Source organism: Tinamus guttatus, unplaced genomic scaffold (genome assembly GCF_059628265.1).
Source record: "Tinamus guttatus ecotype Peru unplaced genomic scaffold, ASM5962826v1 Tinamus_guttatus_pri_ptg000137l, whole genome shotgun sequence".
Classification (NCBI taxonomy): domain Eukaryota; kingdom Metazoa; phylum Chordata; class Aves; order Tinamiformes; family Tinamidae; genus Tinamus; species Tinamus guttatus.
The window spans coordinates 226,983-244,226 of NW_028288671.1; the positions used below are offsets into that span (position 1 = coordinate 226,983).

Sequence of the window (17,244 nt, forward strand, 5' to 3'; positions counted from 1 at the left end):
GAGCGTCCGCTCCAGAGCCCTTCCCTTCGAGATCTGAGCCAAAAAGGCAGATGGGCATAGGGGTTTGTAAAAACAAATATTGTCCAAAGGAGGAAGGAAAAAAAAAAAAAAAGAGAGGAGGGATTGAGCGGAATGCTCAAGTTTCTGTATTCATCAATAAGGGGATTTCCCCACAGTTTGGCTGAAGAGCAGGACAAAGGGAGGGGAGACTGAGTGGAGCCATGAGTGAGTGGGACAAAAAGAGCCATCTGCCAAGAGGTGGGGGCCTTTACAAAGGAGGGAAATAGGGGAATTCCCTCACATTCTTCAGCAAGGGGGACAAAGGAGTCAGGTGACCTTAGGTGAGGACAGATGGCAGGAGGCAGGAGTTTGGTATAGGCGGGCCGAGAAGGCTGTAACTTCTGAGTACCTTGGCCAATGGGGAAAAGGAGAGGGCGTCCCTCTGTCGGGAAATTAGGATAAAAGGGGGTCTGTGTCCTCCAGCAATTTGAGAGACCCCACTGGGATATGCCCGGTAACTCCTCTGTCTCCTTTTTGGACATTCAGTTCTTGACAGCGAGATTTTCCGCACAGGAGCACCATTATACCATTATACCATTATACATTGTACTGTACCCCGCTTAGTGATGGATCACTAATTTTTAATAAACTAAGCCCCAAGAGAACTATAAAAATATGTATAAGTGTATTGAAGCAATAACTGCAAACAACCAAAAAAAGGCGGGGGACGGGGGGGGAAGAGATGTTGGAGTACATAAAATATGAGGTCTTTTCCAGATCTTTCCCTGGAGAGCCCATCCAGGAGATCGCACATAGTCTGGAGGCAGGGTTCTGAACTGGCTCTTAACTACTTGATCCAAATCTTGGCCTTCATCTTTTAAAAGCTTTAATAACTCACTAATGTGTATGTGCCTTTTCCTTGAAGAATGCTATATTTAAATGTCCTTTTGCTGTTCCTCATCCCTCCCCCATCAGCAGATGAATGACATTGCCCTGTGAAGCAGATCTCTATGAAGAAAGACTGTGGAACTCGGGACAAAACGATACTAAGTCTATGTAGCAGTCACAAATCCCTGGCTAAGGCAAACAAAGCAACATTATTCCTAAATGGCAAGTTTGGGAATTTAGAAGTAGAGCCGTCTGACTCTAAAGTGAAAACTTGCAAATAGCTGCAGAGTCAATGTTGGCTCTCCATCCCCCAGCTAGCTGTCTCTCGTATCAGTAACTTCAGAAATGCTCTTTGCCATTATGGTGGCTTAAGGCACTTTATGTGCCAGTGCAGTGACCATGCTGTGTGTGTGTCAGAAGGTCAATACTTTCAAATTCCAGAGTCTCTCTTTATTTCCTTCTTTGCTGGAAACAATAGGAAAGAGAGTAGGATTGATAGCTCCTACTTTGTTAACTCCTGCTCACCAAACGTGAAAATAAATGAGCCGCCTGTATGAATACATAACTTTTTAAAAACTGATCAAACATCAATTTAAAAAATGCAGCTGTTTTTTTTTCTGTTTATCAACGAAATTAGTGAATTTCTTTAGAACATTTTTTACAACTCCAGAGAAAGCAACATCACTATTACTAAACCTGCTTAGCAGTCCTTATACTGGTGATCTAGCCTATTAACCCAACGGCTGTATCACAAAGATAAAATCATCAGATGAACGAGTAGATGAAATAGTTATTTTCTCCTCACAAAAAGTCTATATTTTATTTACACAACACCACAATAAAATAAAATAAAATAAAATAAAATAAAATAAAATAAAATAAAATAAAATAAAATAAAATACATAACAACAGAGAGATCAGGGATTTGTTTTGTTTAATTTTGATGCAATGACTTAGAATATTTTCAGTTCCACTTCCAAAGGCAGAGACTGAAATAAAATATTCAGATTTACTTATAACATAAAAACAAATTCAAACCAAAAATTAAATAAAAACTCTGTGTAGGATAACAGTATCATAATAAAAAATAATATATAGTTCTTAATAGGTCCCTGTATGATTATATAAAAGAATTTTGTGGTATAAAGAATGTTTGTAGAAGGAAGAAGCTCCTCTAAACCATAATCTGAGTATGAGAAATACTTTTTTGATGCCCACAGAAGCACAAGTGCCCTGTTTCATTGCTACTCTCTAGGAAAAGGCTAGTCCCGACCAACAACAACTCGCACACAATGTGCCTATGCTCGCCTCTGGCCAAGATGCACTCAACAAGCAAATCCCAAATAATCTGGGGAGAAAAAGTTACATTATTTTAATGAATAAAGACTACCAGTGCTACACAGTGAAGATTAATCATGGCATGAAAACACTTTCTATTAAAATATGCATCTTTTTAATAATCGTGAGGACAGATATTAACTATGAGACTGGAACAAAGACATTTAAGCAGAGACCCATCAGAGACACAAAGCAGACATATCTCCCATTCCATTTTTTTTACCTCAACAGATGATTCCCGAGCAAATAATTTCCTCTCTCCACTTCTGCATCATTTCATTATTGTCATCATAAACTAAATATGGTGCCTAGCAAATAAAACGGCTCTTCAAGTGTCTGATGAAAACAACAACAAAACATAGACAAGTGACTCAGTGATAAACATGCAGTAAAGGTTTTTATTGTAGTAATTATTATTGAACAGTTCCTTATTGGATTAATATGCAGATTTCAGAAAAGAAAATATAAAAGGTAAAATTTAACTAATACCATACTGATGGGTTTTGCCAGACTAAAAGTGTTCTTCTACACCTTATACCAGCACAGAGATAAATTCTTCTACCAGATTTCAGCACAAGTGATAGAGTAAGAATTATAATCTTCAAGGCTTTTCGAGCAAAAACAGCTAACTTGAAGAATTTGCTATAAGGAGTTGGGATTAGCAATTCAAGCAGATCTAGCGAATTAACAGGGCTCCTGCTATCTTATTGTTAGTTGATTTCTTTTGATACCATTTTTAATGGTCATTCATTTAAACAAAACAGGCCACGAAACTCTTAGCGTGCCAGTTAACAGAACTTGTGCATCAAAAAAAATACTTTCTCTACGTTTTGCAGCAGAAATAAACAAATTCATTTTTTGATGAAGCTGGGATCTAACATTGTGTTTTTATCAACCTGCCAATATTAAAATATGAGGGATAAGCCCACATAAATGAAAAAAGAGATGGTTATTTTTCCTCTATTGGAAACCATAGCATCCTATAGGAGCAAAATAAAAGCTCAGTCTTCGCTGAACAGCATCCCTTTTATAATTTTTAAATACTCCATTTGAACACATTTTTTAAAATTGCGCGGGAGCTTGGGGTTTTGTTAACATAGCAATCTTTGTTCAGCGTCTTAAAAACAAGGACTTTGAGCCAATCTATGTTTGCACACTATGAAACGCTACCCACCATTTTAAGCAAGTGCAACTCTCATCTCACCTGTAGAGAGAGCAAGGAATAGGGAGAAGGCAAAAACACTAAGAAGACTTCCAAGACGTGAGGGAGCCTATGCTTCCCAGCAGGGTGGTCCAAGTACGTTACAGTAGGGTTTGCTCACAAGAACTGCAATATCACCAGAAAGCAGTTTCAATAACTTGTCTGTTTATTTTAAACCAAACATTTCAATTTCATTATGTTGGTGTGCTGCTGACTGCCTACATTTTAAGTGCAAGTTCAAAGAAAACTCAAACAAAACAGAACCCCTTGTTCTCAACAGTGAATTACACCATTCGGAAACACTGGAAGATTAGATTAATCATGAGACTAAAGACCTTTTTTTAAAACAATGCTCAGAACTGAGAAGCAGAGCAAAAAGCAATTATAGGAAGAAAATCCCAGTTTCTTTTTGCACTAAAAAATATAAAAGGCAAACGCGGGGCCAAAGCGAGAGAAGTGCATTTCACATTCATGGAGGAACTACAGGCTACTTATGTTCCTCCAGAAAAAGACACAGAAAAGCTGTGTCTTTTTCTCGAAGGCGATGCGCAGCTTCACAGCACTGCAGATGCCCGATGACCAGCCTACTTCCCGTGCTCTCTACAAGTCGAGTATTTCAGGAGTGCATCCCCATGCCCAGTGACAGACTGTTTTGGGAATAAGCAGGAACGAGGTACTCTAATTAGCACAAAGAGTTCTCAAAACACACGCCTGCAATCGTTTCCCTTTCCCTTCACATTTGCAGGCCTGCACACCTCCCTATCCACCTACCTGGGGACCACTAGCATGTGAAGAAACAGCACAAAGACTAAAACACAGATTCTACAAACGTGTCTTTTTCAGTTTTTGATTACAAATTTTGTGAGAGAAGGGTGCTGGGCTATGCATTTTGGAGATTTGTAAGACTTCAGTTATTTTTTAAAAAAATCATTTTTGAATTTTTTTTTTACCCACTTATGATTTACTCTGCTCCACACCACCTTCTAATGACCCATTCCAATGTGTACACACACATGCACATAGATATATATATATACACGTGTGTATTACATATGCCTCTCAGTAAGCCTGCAGAGACCAGACTCCTGACAGACTAATTGCAGTCATTCACTCTCTCAGCCCAGCCCGGAGTGGGTAGATTGGTGGGATCACAGCAACAGAGGAGAGAAAGGCAGGCTCATCTTCACCTGCCCCACTCCAAAAAGACAGAGGGCAAGTGGGAAGAACGCAGGGAAGAGAATTCACCGGGCGCTTTTGGAAAAGATTTAATAAGAATTCTAGGAGGACCATTTACTGCTTTACAAGGTGCCTTTCATATGAAGGTGGAAGCCAATGAAACTACTGTGCTTTGTATAGTGTTTTTTTTTCTTTTTTTTCCATAGAACATTTCAAAATGCTTCAAAAATTCACTTTTAAAATAAACACCAATAACCCTTTGGAGACTCAAGGTGTTAGAGAAACTATTAAAACCCCAGCAAGTAGGTGCAGCAAACTGAAGGCTCAGTGCCTGATCTTTAATTACAAGATACATATATAAAGTCAGAGATTTTTTGTTCTCTGAGCAAGTTGCCAGATACAACTCTCTCAAAATGCAAGATATCCAAAAGTAAAAAAATACCCATGTACTTAAGGAATTATTGCTTCCCTTGACATTTAAAGATTATATGGAAGGCAAAAACAAAGTGCCTTGACTTTGTCACAATTTGCCCCCAGCTAATTTCAATTCCTTCACTGTTTTTAACATAGGCAACTGCCTTCTTCCCATTCCAGTCATTTCTACGTGAATTCCTTGATCGTTGCTCATAGGCAGAACTATTTCAAGATCAAAACCAAACAAAAAACAGCCACCTGGCCTGAGCACATGCAAGCAACATGACATGGTGAATTTATCGAATGCCTATTAAATAGTGGGATCTAGCACAACTACAACTTGGGCATGTCGCTTCGTCCTTTAGTGAAGAGAGGTGCTTTTTCGAGCCAGAACATCCTCTACCTCAGAATTCACCCAAGTTTATACATGTCCAGGCTGCAAAATTCTGGCCTATGCACAGAACTTTCAGCAGCCTCAAATTATTTTTCAACCTGCGGCTCCAAACTCAAGTATCTATCTTAGCAAGAACTCCAGCCAAGCTGATGAAATTATGGTGTCTGACTTAATAATGGAAACTAACCAGCAGAATTAGAAATGATTTTGCTGCGTTAAATTCCCTAATTACCAGCAGATTTATTGATGTTACTCTCCACATAAATGTAGACATGCAAAAATGTATCAGCATCCTATGTCTTTGCCATCATTCTCTTGGGGATGTATTTTTTTATCTCGTATATGATACAGCTAAACCCAACAGTACTCCTAATGAAAAAAATATTTGTCTTTGTGAAGGCACAAGGTTTGGCCTCTACCTATGACCAAAAATCAGACTTGAAATGCAAGTGCCTTGAAACCAATAATGATTTCTGAAGCTACATAACCTGCCATTGAAATAACTTACAGGGGTTACAGACTGCAATCTCAGAGCACAATCCCTCAAGCCGTAAAATGCAATAATAATTACCACAAAAGCAGTTCAAGCTGAACTTTGACAAGATTACGAACAGTAGCAAGCGGTAAGGAAGTGCAGAGCTTTCCAATCTGGCCCAGATAGGAGACATTTTGACTTAATTCTAATTACAAGGACACCAGTAGTCAGGATCAAAAGCATGTGCTGTCTGACCAAACAAGCCCTCTGAGCATGTCTAGATGCTGGATTCAGAAGCAGCGCTATGACAAGAACATTTTGCTCTCCCGTGTAAGGACGCGCATGCGGACAGTGATGAAAGACTAATGCACTTTAAGGTCATAATCAGAATTTATCAGCACTCAGTGCTACGGCTACATAAACAAAATTTATCAGAACACATTTCCAAGCTTACTTGATGAATAACTGTCAATCCACAAAAAGGGATAAAACAAACTTATTTTATGCCATCTCAAAAGCTCAATACCTACATGTAGCTCATCTGGATGTAGACTACGGCACTTATAGTCTTGTGTGTAGATTATTAAAAGCGTAAGAGAAAGAAGGCACAAGAATACTTAAAACATTTCACAAAATAAATTTAGGGACTAAATGTATATGGCTGTTTCTGTCACTCATGCATAGGAACAATAATGAACACAGGACACTTTTTAATTATTCTAGCAGAACTTTGGCGACTATTCAAGAAATGTAATATAAACTCTGCTAACAGACTTTTTTTTTATTTAAGGAAATGTTCTTCACACAGGAACACTTATCAAATTAGGCCACTCATCAATCTGTTAATATGCCTTTTAATAAGGATGAGCAGTATATATATATTTCAATAAGTCCCTGAAGTTCCGTACTGTGCGGAAAATCTCGCTGTCAAGAACTGAATGTCCAAAAGGAGACAGAGGAGTCCTAAAACTTTATTCGAATAAAGGGAGAGTCCTCCGGGCATATCCCTGTGGGGTCTCTCAAATTGCTGGGGGACGCAGCCCCCCTTTTATCCTAATTTCCCGACCGAGGGACGCCCTCTCCTTTTCCCCATTGGCCAAGGTACTCAGAAGTTACAGCCTTCCCGGCCCGCCTACACCGAACTCCGGCCTCCCGCCATCTGTTCTCATCTAAGGTCACCAACTCCTTTGTCCCCCTTGCTAAAGAATGTGGGGGAATTCCCCTATTTCCCTCCTTTGTAAAGGCCCCATCTCCTTGCAGATGGCTCTTTTTGTCCTTCTGGGCTCATGGCTCCACTCAGTCTCCCCTCCCTTTGTCCTGCTCTTCAGCCAAACTGTGGAGAAACCCCCTTATTGATGAATACAGAAACTTGAGCATTCCGCTCAGTACCTAAAAAAATTATACACATCATCACATCTGAGAGAAATATAATCATTGTTAAATTCTTCAAAGATTTTAAGAAACTTAATTTTAGATCGCCTTTGATCATTATCAGCATTTATCACTATCAGCATCGATCACCTAACTTGAAAGGCACACAAAAGTTGGCAAACTGTACAAAACCAAAGGAGAAATATGTCTGTGCTCTGCTCTTTCTCATATTTGTAACTCATGGATAAATATGACATGTCCAAATAGACACTTTCATTGTGAGAGCACACTGCCTATTTTAAGACACTGAAAGTGTTTGTTTTTGAAGGAGATTTTTTTTAAAAAATATTTTAATTAATTCTTCCTCTAGTGTTTGGAGAAATGACAAAGCTAAGTTTTCTTTTCATTCTGCTGATGCTTGATATTTGACTACGGAAGGTTTCACTTACTGAAATAAAATAGCATTAAATTTACTAAAATCCTTACAAATCCGTTCAACGCCTCATACCTTCTACCTAAATACACACTGCTTGTGCCTTCGACTACCTTTTCTACGTGCACGCAGCTGATGCACAACCGCATCACACAGAGCAGAAGTTAAACTCTTGAATGGAAGGTTATTTTCTGAAGCATTTTTAACTGCTACGCTAACAACACGTGGAAACCATCTAAAAAAACTCTTTCAACCGTCCTCCTTCTGCACAGTGGGATTTGCAAGTACTACTTTATTTTTTTTTCCCGGCAGCTATGTTTCAGCTTGTCTAACAACAAGAGAAATATATAAATAACTAAATGAAAATCTCTGCTTGGAGAAACAAGCAGTTTGAGAGGGGTATGTTCTTTGACACGTGATGTAACTTTTCCTCTTGTTTATGCTGAACACTATTTTTTTTCCAAGTGAAAATGTAGAGAAAGACATTTAAGCCTATAAAGTTTTGTCATTCCCGAACATCGTATTTTGGGTGAAGAAGTGTTTTGGAGTTTTTGTTGTTGTTGTTGTTTTGTTTCTTGCGCCAAGGCTTTGCGCCAAGCGCGTGAGCGCAGCGAGCGCCGGGCAGCCTGACTGAGCCCGGGCCGCTTGGAGATGCTGCCTCGGTCGCCCCTTTCCCAAGGCCAACCGGGAATGCCGGGCAGGGCAGGCGGCTGCGGGCAGCGCGAGTCCATTAAAAAACATGACCCGTGACAAAATCGATGCGCTAATCTCGGCCCAAACAGCGGTATCGGGAGCACAGAGCAGAGAGAACCTAAAGATAAAATATCCTCAAATTTACTTAAGAGTGGCTTGACAGGTTTAAAAAAAAAAAAAAAAGGAAGCGGGGGGGGGGGGTAATGAGGGTCTGCTCGCAGGCACTTTAACACGGGAGAAAAGGGAGGACGCACAATGCCCAGGTGACTCTTCCCCACCACCCGGCCGCCATCCGTGGGGCCGGCGCGTTCCGCTGGAGCAGGAAGCGATGCCGGGCAAAGGGACGAAGCCGGCGGCGACGCGGGGCGCAGCGGCGCCTCAGTCCCGCGCCAGGCGGCTCAGCCAGGCTCGGCGCGACCTACCTGCTCCTGCCCGCGTGCCGCGGCAGCGAAGCGCGGCCGCCGCCTCAAGCGAGCGAGCGAGGAGGGGGAGCAAGCGCAGGAGAGGCCGACCCCGCGCGGCGCGTACCTGGGGTTGCTGCTGTTCCAGTAGACGGCGTAGCGGTCGACCACCGCCTTGGCGCCGGGCTCCTGCCCGCGCGCGCACACCCACAGCGCCGCGGCCGCCGCCACCAGCAGCTCCACGTGCAGCATCGCGCCGCGGCGCCCGCCCGCGCGGCAGCGAAAACTGACAGGGATAAAAAAGTGGGCGGGACGGAGCCGGGGTGGCTGAGATCCCGCGCGCGGGCGGGTGGGCGGCGAGGAGGGTGGGCTGCTGCCGCCGGTGCCGCAGCGAGCCGAGCCGCCTCCCCGGGCGCGGAGCGGCGCGGATCGGAGCGATGCGCGGCCCTCAGGGAGCCTCAGCCCGGGCCGGGGCGGCGGCGGGCGAGGCGCGGGGCGGCGGCGGGCGGCACTCATTCACCGCGAGGGCCGTGCGGAGCCCGCGGCGAGATATGCACCGGGGCGCCCCCCGGCCGCCCCCGCGATCCACGTGCGGCAAGCGCCCGGCGGAGGGCGCGGGAAGAGGAGCGCAAAGTTTGTGTCCTCCTGCCTCGCCCGCCGCCCCCTGTAAAAAAAAAAAAAAGAAAAAAAAAGGAAAAAAAGCAAAAAAAAAAAATGGGGAGAAGCAAAAACCCTGAGGAGTTTGTTTGCTGCACTGGCGGAGTTGGGGAGCCTGTTCTGCAGCACGCGGAGTGTCTTGAAGGAGACTTTGTGGAGTGGTTTTCTTGTCCTTCCTGTTCCTGGGCGGTGGATGCACCATGGACTGAGCAACAGCAAAGGCGGAAAAAATAGTAATAATAAAAAGCAACAACAACACAAAAAAAGAGGCCAATCCAAGCGATGCTGCGGCGTGGACACCCAGGCGAGGCGGGGGAAGGCAGCGCTCTGCAGGCGCGGAGCGCGGCGGGCTCCGCTCGCGGCTCGTGCGCGCGGCGCCGGCCTCCCAGAGCGGGTCTGCGCGGGAGCCGCCTGCGCGCCGGCACCACCAACTTCTGCGGAAGCACAAAAGTGTTCGGAGGAGCAGCCAAGGGGAGGGAGGAAAAAGGAATCCACCCCTCCGATGACTACATAAGGAGCCCTGAAAAAATAATCCCCACTTCGTCTGCGCCTTCGCCGCCTCCTCCTCCTCGGTCTTGCCCGGCAGCTGCTCCCCTCCTCTCCGAAGCAGCAGCGGCAGCGAGAGCAGCAAGGAAAAATATACCACGCCAGCAGGCAAATAAATAAACTTGAATGCAGCGGCAGGCAGGGAGGGATCGTAAAGAGCGACGAGGATTGGAGGGGCAAAAGTCAGTTTTGCCAAAAAAAAGAAAAAAAACTTTATGGGAGGAAAAAAAAAAGCCTTTAAACAGTCACGCCCCCTCTCGCAGTGAGCGTCTCCTTCGCCGCGCGTAAATCCCACGGCCGCGGGGCACACGCGGGCCCCGGCAGCGGCGAGGAGGAGGCGTCGCGGGCGGACGGGCAGCGCGGCGGCTGCTCGATCATGTGGGATGTTTCCTTTTTTTTTTTTTTTTTTTTTTTGCGTGCAGTTTACTTGGGAAGAGGGGGGGGGCGCTTCGCTGGCGCAGCCAATCAGGGGACAGCCTACTGTTTGCTTACAGATGGCCTTTCCGCCCCCCCCCCCCCCCCCCGCCCTTCCTTTTACACCTCGGTCGGATTGGTTTGCAGCGCGGGGAAGGTGTCCGTCCTCCTCGGCTTCTCCTCCTCCATGCCACAAAACGCCCGCCCGCCCGCCCAGCCCCATCTTGCCGAAACCTGGCTAATGGAATGAGGGGGAGCTCACCGCGGCTCCGAGGCGGCGCGGCTGCTCGCCCCAGCCGCTTGCGCGCCCGCGGTGTGGCCACGATCTCCCATCTGCCAAGGGGAGCCGCGCGCAGGGTAATTCAACTGCAATAAGAAAAATCATTTTTTAAAAAAATTATTTCTCCCCAGTGTTAAGCCCGAATGTGCGGTGTGTACGCCCCGGGTGATGCGCGGCTTCGGCTGCGAGCGGAGGGCAGCCGGCTGGAGCAGAGGAATCCGCCTGCACACTGCAGCTCCACTCCTGGGTTGCGTAACCGATCCGAGCCCGCAAGGAGCTCCGCGCTCCCCTCTGCGCTGCATCCCATCCCCGGCTCCCTCAGCGCGGCTCTGGCCAGGCGCGCCCGGCGCTGCTGCCAATGCGGCAAAGCCCACCGCGCGTTCCCGCCTCCCCTCGCCGGGAGGCGGTGATAGGGCCGCCGTGGGCCGCCCACGCGAGCGCCCGGCCGTCCGCGGCCAGGTGAGCCGCTCCCGCCGAGGGGCCGTTGGCGGCAACCATTGGGGTTCGGTGAGCGGCGGGGGCTGCGCCCGGTCCCTCGGCGCCCGCGTTACACCCGCGATGGCGCCTCCGCCGCGGCCCGCAGCCCGGCGGAGTGGGGCAGGGGGAGGCCCAGGCTCAGCGCCCGCCTCGCAGCCGTTTGAAAGCGCCCAGACTCCTTCCAGTGGCGGCTCCGCAAGGGGGCGGAGTGCCGGGGGCGGCACTCGGCGGGTCCCCGGCGCGGGCGGCCCGCGCCGTGCGGTGCCTGGGCAGGGGATAGGGAAGGGAGCCCCCTCGTTGCAGGGGACCCGCGGGGTGAAGGGGAGAGCAGGGGAGGCCGTGTCACCCGCGCGCACTCACGGAGCTGCTGCTTTGCCGGGGGAAAGGGACCTGCGTCTCTCCTTTCTCCCCAAAAAACGAAAATAAAAAATATTAAAAAGAGAATGATGTTAAAAAGAAACACTCCAATGTTTGTACACTTTTTTTTTTTAACAGAATATGCATAATTTTAAGAACTTTGTTATCCAAGGGCTTTAAGATTTACCATTTTGTTATATATATATACAGTTTCATTTTTTAATTCTACAGTCTAAAGGTTAAGTAGGACATGCAAAAAAATAGCCAAAGCCAGAAGACGTAAGAGACAACAAAAGTCACTTTTATGAAAAAAAATCACTTTTTTTTCTTATTTTTTCATTTCAAAAATGCCATTTTGTGCCATCCAAACTGATTTATTTGAATAAGAATTTAACATCCAATGTTAACTCTCCTTCATATTTTTCTAATATTGACATACTGAAATCACTGTCTTTACAGGAAACATAGCATTTTAATAGCAAACTTGTTTCAAAGAATCCCCTCAGCTAAGTTTGTAAGAGAGAGGTAATGATTTTTTTTTCTCTCTCTGCTCATGTCTCCTGAGAAGCATCACGTGGAAGAAGCGAAGGTCTTGTTTAACTTAAAATACTTTTTAATAGCAGAGTTCAAGCTTTATCTTGCATACAAAACATCCTTCCATGAATATAGTATTTGTTTTCTTGTTTAACAGGATGAAGCACTGAAAAGGAGCCAAGCTCTCACTAACTGAAAAAAACTCTCCTCCAAAAGGACTAAGTTGAAACAGGAAGATGTGTTTTTTCCTGCTTTACTTAGCAAGCTGTAGGTGGCTGTATCTTATTAGTTTATAGACAATACAGGGACATAAACCCTTTGGACCTGAAATAAAAATAAATTAATTCTGTGTGTAAAAACATAATACTTTAATGAACAAAAAGTGAGCCTTTTGTTAGATCATAACATACTTCGCACATCAAATATCCAGCATCAAAGAACATGGCAACCTCCTCTCTGCTGTCCATTTTTGTGATTAAATGTTTAAGCAATTACTGATATCAGAGGTATAAGCTGCTTCTGTCTGCAAGGAGTGTCTGACCACAGCCTTCTTTTAGCAGAAACAGAAGATGTTTAACAGTTTAACATGAATTAAACTATTTTAAATATTTAGAAAAAAATAATAACACACAGGCACAAAACCTGTCTCAGTCTTCCTCTGATAATCCTCAGTAGCTGCCCCTCCATCTTTAGCTTTGTAGCGTTAATCAGGGATAAGTATATTCTTTCCAGCATGTATTTTATGTTAGTTGCATAGACTTTCAATGGATTGCATGTGCTGTGCTGCTGATACTCCATTAACCCATCACATACCTCAAAACAGTTTAACTAAGCTTTTCTTAAGGTTTTCTTTCAGACAGAAGGCATTCAAAGTGATAAATCTGTAAGTTTTATTTGTTTGGTGATTTCCCTTAAAAATACACATGGCATTTCTATAGTTTTCCCATCACTGTTCATAATAGAATCATAGAATAGAATCATAGAATGCTTAAGGTTGGAAGGGACCTCTAGAGGTCATCTAGTCCAACCCCCCTGCACACGCAGGGTCACCTAGAGCACGGGGCACAGGACTGCATCCAAGCGGGTTTTGGAGATCTCCAGAGAAGGAGACTCCACAACCTCTATGGGCAGCCTGTTCCAGTGCTCCGTCACCCTCATTGTTAAGAAATTTTTCCTTAAGTTCCTGTGGAACTTTTGGTGCTTCAGTTTGAGGCCATTACCTCTAGTTCTGTTGGTGGCCACCAGTGAAGAGAGGCGAGCACCATCCTCCTCACTGCCTCCCTTGAGGTACTTATAGACACTGATTAGATCCCCTCTCAGCCTTCTCTTCTCCAGGCTGAACAGGCCCAGCTCCCTCCGCCTCTCCCCATAGGGCAGATGTTCCAGGCCCCTGATCATCCTTGTGGCCCTGCGCTGGACTCTCTCCAGCAGTTCCACATCCCTCCTGTACTGTGGGGCCCAGAACTGGACACAATATTCCAGATGTGGCCTCACCAGGGCTGAGTAGAGGGAATACTCGCTCTCTTAAACAGATAGAAACGACTTCTGGAAGCAAAGCTCATTTGTGTTACTCGTATAAACAGCATTGTTAAGGTGACTTGTTTTGCTTATTTCCCAATTTCCATTCAAAGTTTAGCACCTATGAAATGCAAAAAATAAAATAAAATAAAATAAAATAAAATAAAATAAAATAAAATAAAATAAAATAAAATAAAATAAAAAGACACATTTTCCCTCTAACTTTTATGTATAGTTTTTATTTTTTAGAAATTTGACTGCATGCTTTAGAAATAAAACTAACTGGTAGGGCCCAATCCTGTTTCTTTTTCAGAAGTTAACCCAATGATTTGAAGCGATTTGAATAAATAACCTCTGTTTTTTTGTTTTTTGATTTTACCTTTTGTAAAAATACAAGGAATTAAAGGAAGAACTTTTTGGAAAAAATGAATGCAATCTGGTGATAATGTAGCTGCATTTCTTAAAAGTTGTCAACATTTTATAAAAATGTGTTTTTTAAAAATTATATATTTCCATTTCAATAGAATTTCATTGAAGTTAGATTAATAGAAAATATATAAGCCTATGGTTGTTCTCTGTTTAAATTGTCTTTGACTTTATTTTCGTTAAAAGAACTGTACAAAGTTAACTTTTCTTTACCTGTAGTATCCACAGAAATGTAGTTTTCAGGACCTGAAAACATCAGGTTTTCTTATATTTTATAATCCCTTTCTGATCCCGTAAATCTGTTGCTAAAGACTTAGAAGCAATCTCAGCTGCAAGTTTTGTAAACTAATAATTGAACCAAATGCTTAAAAATTATATATCCTCCCATCTTTTACTGTAATTCCTTACCATAAGCTGTCAAAGAGTATAACAGAACAAAGTCTCAGACTGATTTTCATATGAGAGGAGGAGGTTCCAAGAGCATAAATAATAATGTTAAAAGGAACCAGTGCATTCTTTACAGATGTATATATTTATCATTTCATTACAGTGTAGACAAATAGTCAGATAAGAGGTTTCTTTCTGACTTAAGAATATTTTTTTCCCCCGCCTCTTTGACTGTATATGTGTGTGTGTTGTATACAGGGACTTTTTTTGAAAGAGAGAGAGAGAAAGAGACAATTTTACAGAAGAGAACAGAAGAAAAGAGTGCAGATGAATTCCATTCACTATTTAATTGTGTTTCTGATTATTTTCTGCTGTCTAGAGTGGAGGAATTATATGAAGATTCTGGATCTACTTATTAAACTGTCTGGCAACTTTCTCACTTCACTAAGCCCCATTTTCCACTCTACCAATCAGAGATAACATATATGCCTACTTCACTATGATAGACTCAGACTCAGTCAATCCCTTACTGTTTTTAGATGTTCAAATAGGTAAAATTGAGATCCTTGTTTGAGAGAGAAATTGCCCTAACACAAAGTACCATGAGGAATTCTGGGCCACTTTTTTGGGGAAGATTATCCAGGAACATTTTAAAGCTTGTTATTGCATCCAGAAAACATATATATTTCTTTTTGCAGATGGTTCTTAGAATTTATTCCTGTTTTTAATGAAAATCATCTAGAACTATCAGCCTTGTTTCCATATCAAGTTGTCAGTTCAAAATCTGCATGTCTGTCTCAGCGCTCAAAACGAGCTCACAAATTGCACAAGACATCAGCACATAGCTATTTGGCTGTTAGTCTGGAAACTTTGGAAGATTAATATTTTGGGGAAGGCTTTGAGAAGAAAGCGGGAGATTTCTGGCTAATAAAATGACATTTTATTAACCGTTTTGAACTTTGGTGTAAAAAGAATCACAAATCAGGAGATTTTCAAAAGTGCAAATGGGAGCAGAGTACTTAGCTGCCCTTTGAGACAAGAGAAAAATATATGAATGGCTAAAAACTTAGATATTGCATCTTGTCATTCAATTTTTATGTTTGTTTGTCTTTCCAAATGCTTTTTCACATTTGCTAGATTTCTAATTCTGAGGAATTAGTTCGTTGATACATTTATAAGAACATTAAGCTTATATCTGTATGAAATGAAAATATTTTGAATACTGACATTCTGGAAGCCCAAGTAAAAGCATTTGTTTCTGTCCAGTCAAGATTCTCAGGACAGTTTCTGGCTTTACAGAAAGAAAAGTTCATTATGCTGATTGGTCATTAATAGTGAGTCAGTGGGAATAACTGAAATAGCCTGGGGTAGTGCCAAAGCTAGAGAATCCATAGTTCCAGGGCAAGCATATGTCTTCCTTCTTTTATACCCACTCTACTTTTTCCACACTTTCCAAATTAAAAATATTAATTAAAAGATCTTTTAAAGAGACTTTTCAAAGATACTGCTTGATTGTAAAGTATTACAGGAAGACAGTATCTCGGAAAAACTCCAATTTAGATATTACTGCTCTAGAAATAAGTACTTATGGCTGTTAGGTACAAAGAAGAGTTTATATCATAATGTAAAGCTATAGTTTAAGGGGAAAAGAGCAAATAGATACAGGATATCCTATACAATATTGTCATCCCAAAGATTCCGGATCACTTGTGCAAAAACCTCTCTACTGAGCAGAAACACTAACCACATTAGGTAGATTGTGTTACAGGAGCGGGCTCTTATTTCAGCATCTGTGCAGATCCAGTGTTCTCCTATGATGACACGGCAGAATTGAGACCAGTTAAGGCAAACAAACGCCCTGTTTGACCTTGTGATATTTTTAAGTGGTATTTTGTGGTACATGCTGTCCAAAGGCCCATGCTGAGACTGTGTTTTTCAAGAATTCACCACATGGTGAAAGTTAGCATTTCAGGATGCTTTCTGTGCAGCGAGTAACTGCAGCTGCTCCAGACTAGAACATCAATGGTTGTTTCTGGGTTTTGTTCTGTTTTTAAGCAGTCTTTTTCAAAATAGTCAGAGCAGATTAAAGAAAAAAAAAAAAGAGGAAGATGAAGCAATAGCACGTGAAAAGAAATAGATGTTTTTAGATAACTGAGGTACCTGTTCTTGTAGTAGTATGTTAATCAGTGTTACCTTGATAATGAGCGTGCCATCTTTTATCCCTTGCTGGTTTGGTTCTTGTTGCTTGGGATGAAGAATTAGCATTTTCTTTTTCCTTCGTTGTCCAGAAAAGGGAAGAAAGAAAAGTATTAGAAGGTCAAGGCAGACATGGACTATTACAGTTTGTGTAGTACCTAGTAGAATGGAAACCCTGTATTTGCCTGGCTCAAGCACTATGTTGTAAATTTTAATAGCACCTACTGGAAGAGTTAAAAACATTTTCAAGATGCCCTTTAATGCTCTTCGGAATGAAAATAACATTCAGGAACTTTTCCAGTTTAAGTTTGCAGAAGTGCTACAGTTTTGCCTGCAGGCCCATTTCACATATGAATCACAAGCCATCAAATCATAAACAATTTGCAAACTGCTGCAAAACTCTGTGCTTGCTTGTGCGCAACTCTCAGTGCAGAGCAAACTCTCAGGCTCTGACACCATCCCCCGCTTATGCAGCAGCACCCGTCAACTAACATTACTCACATTAGTGATAATGAAGCAACAGAAAGAAAACAAAGAGATGCAATGTGGGTTATTACAGGTCAGGCCACAACTCTGGCTGCCCCGGTAGGTAGCACAAGCAATACTAGGTGGTATTTTAAAATCCAAAGACTGCTCTACAAAGTTGTACACGAAGCTAGGTAAAGGGA

The 17,244-nt window shown here is 43.1% G+C and overlaps 1 protein-coding gene across 1 annotated transcript in view; it reads right to left on the reverse strand.

The window, feature by feature from the left end:
- Positions 1-9,036, reverse strand: part of EFNA5 (ephrin A5) — a 228,055-nt gene extending 219,019 nt beyond the window's left edge. Inside the window, exon 1 of the mRNA XM_088521865.1 lies at positions 8,912-9,036. Within this exon, the coding sequence (XP_088377991.1) occupies positions 8,912-9,036 (125 nt within the window). The remainder of the gene's footprint in view (positions 1-8,911) is intronic.
- Positions 9,037-17,244: the final 8,208 nt, after the last annotated feature.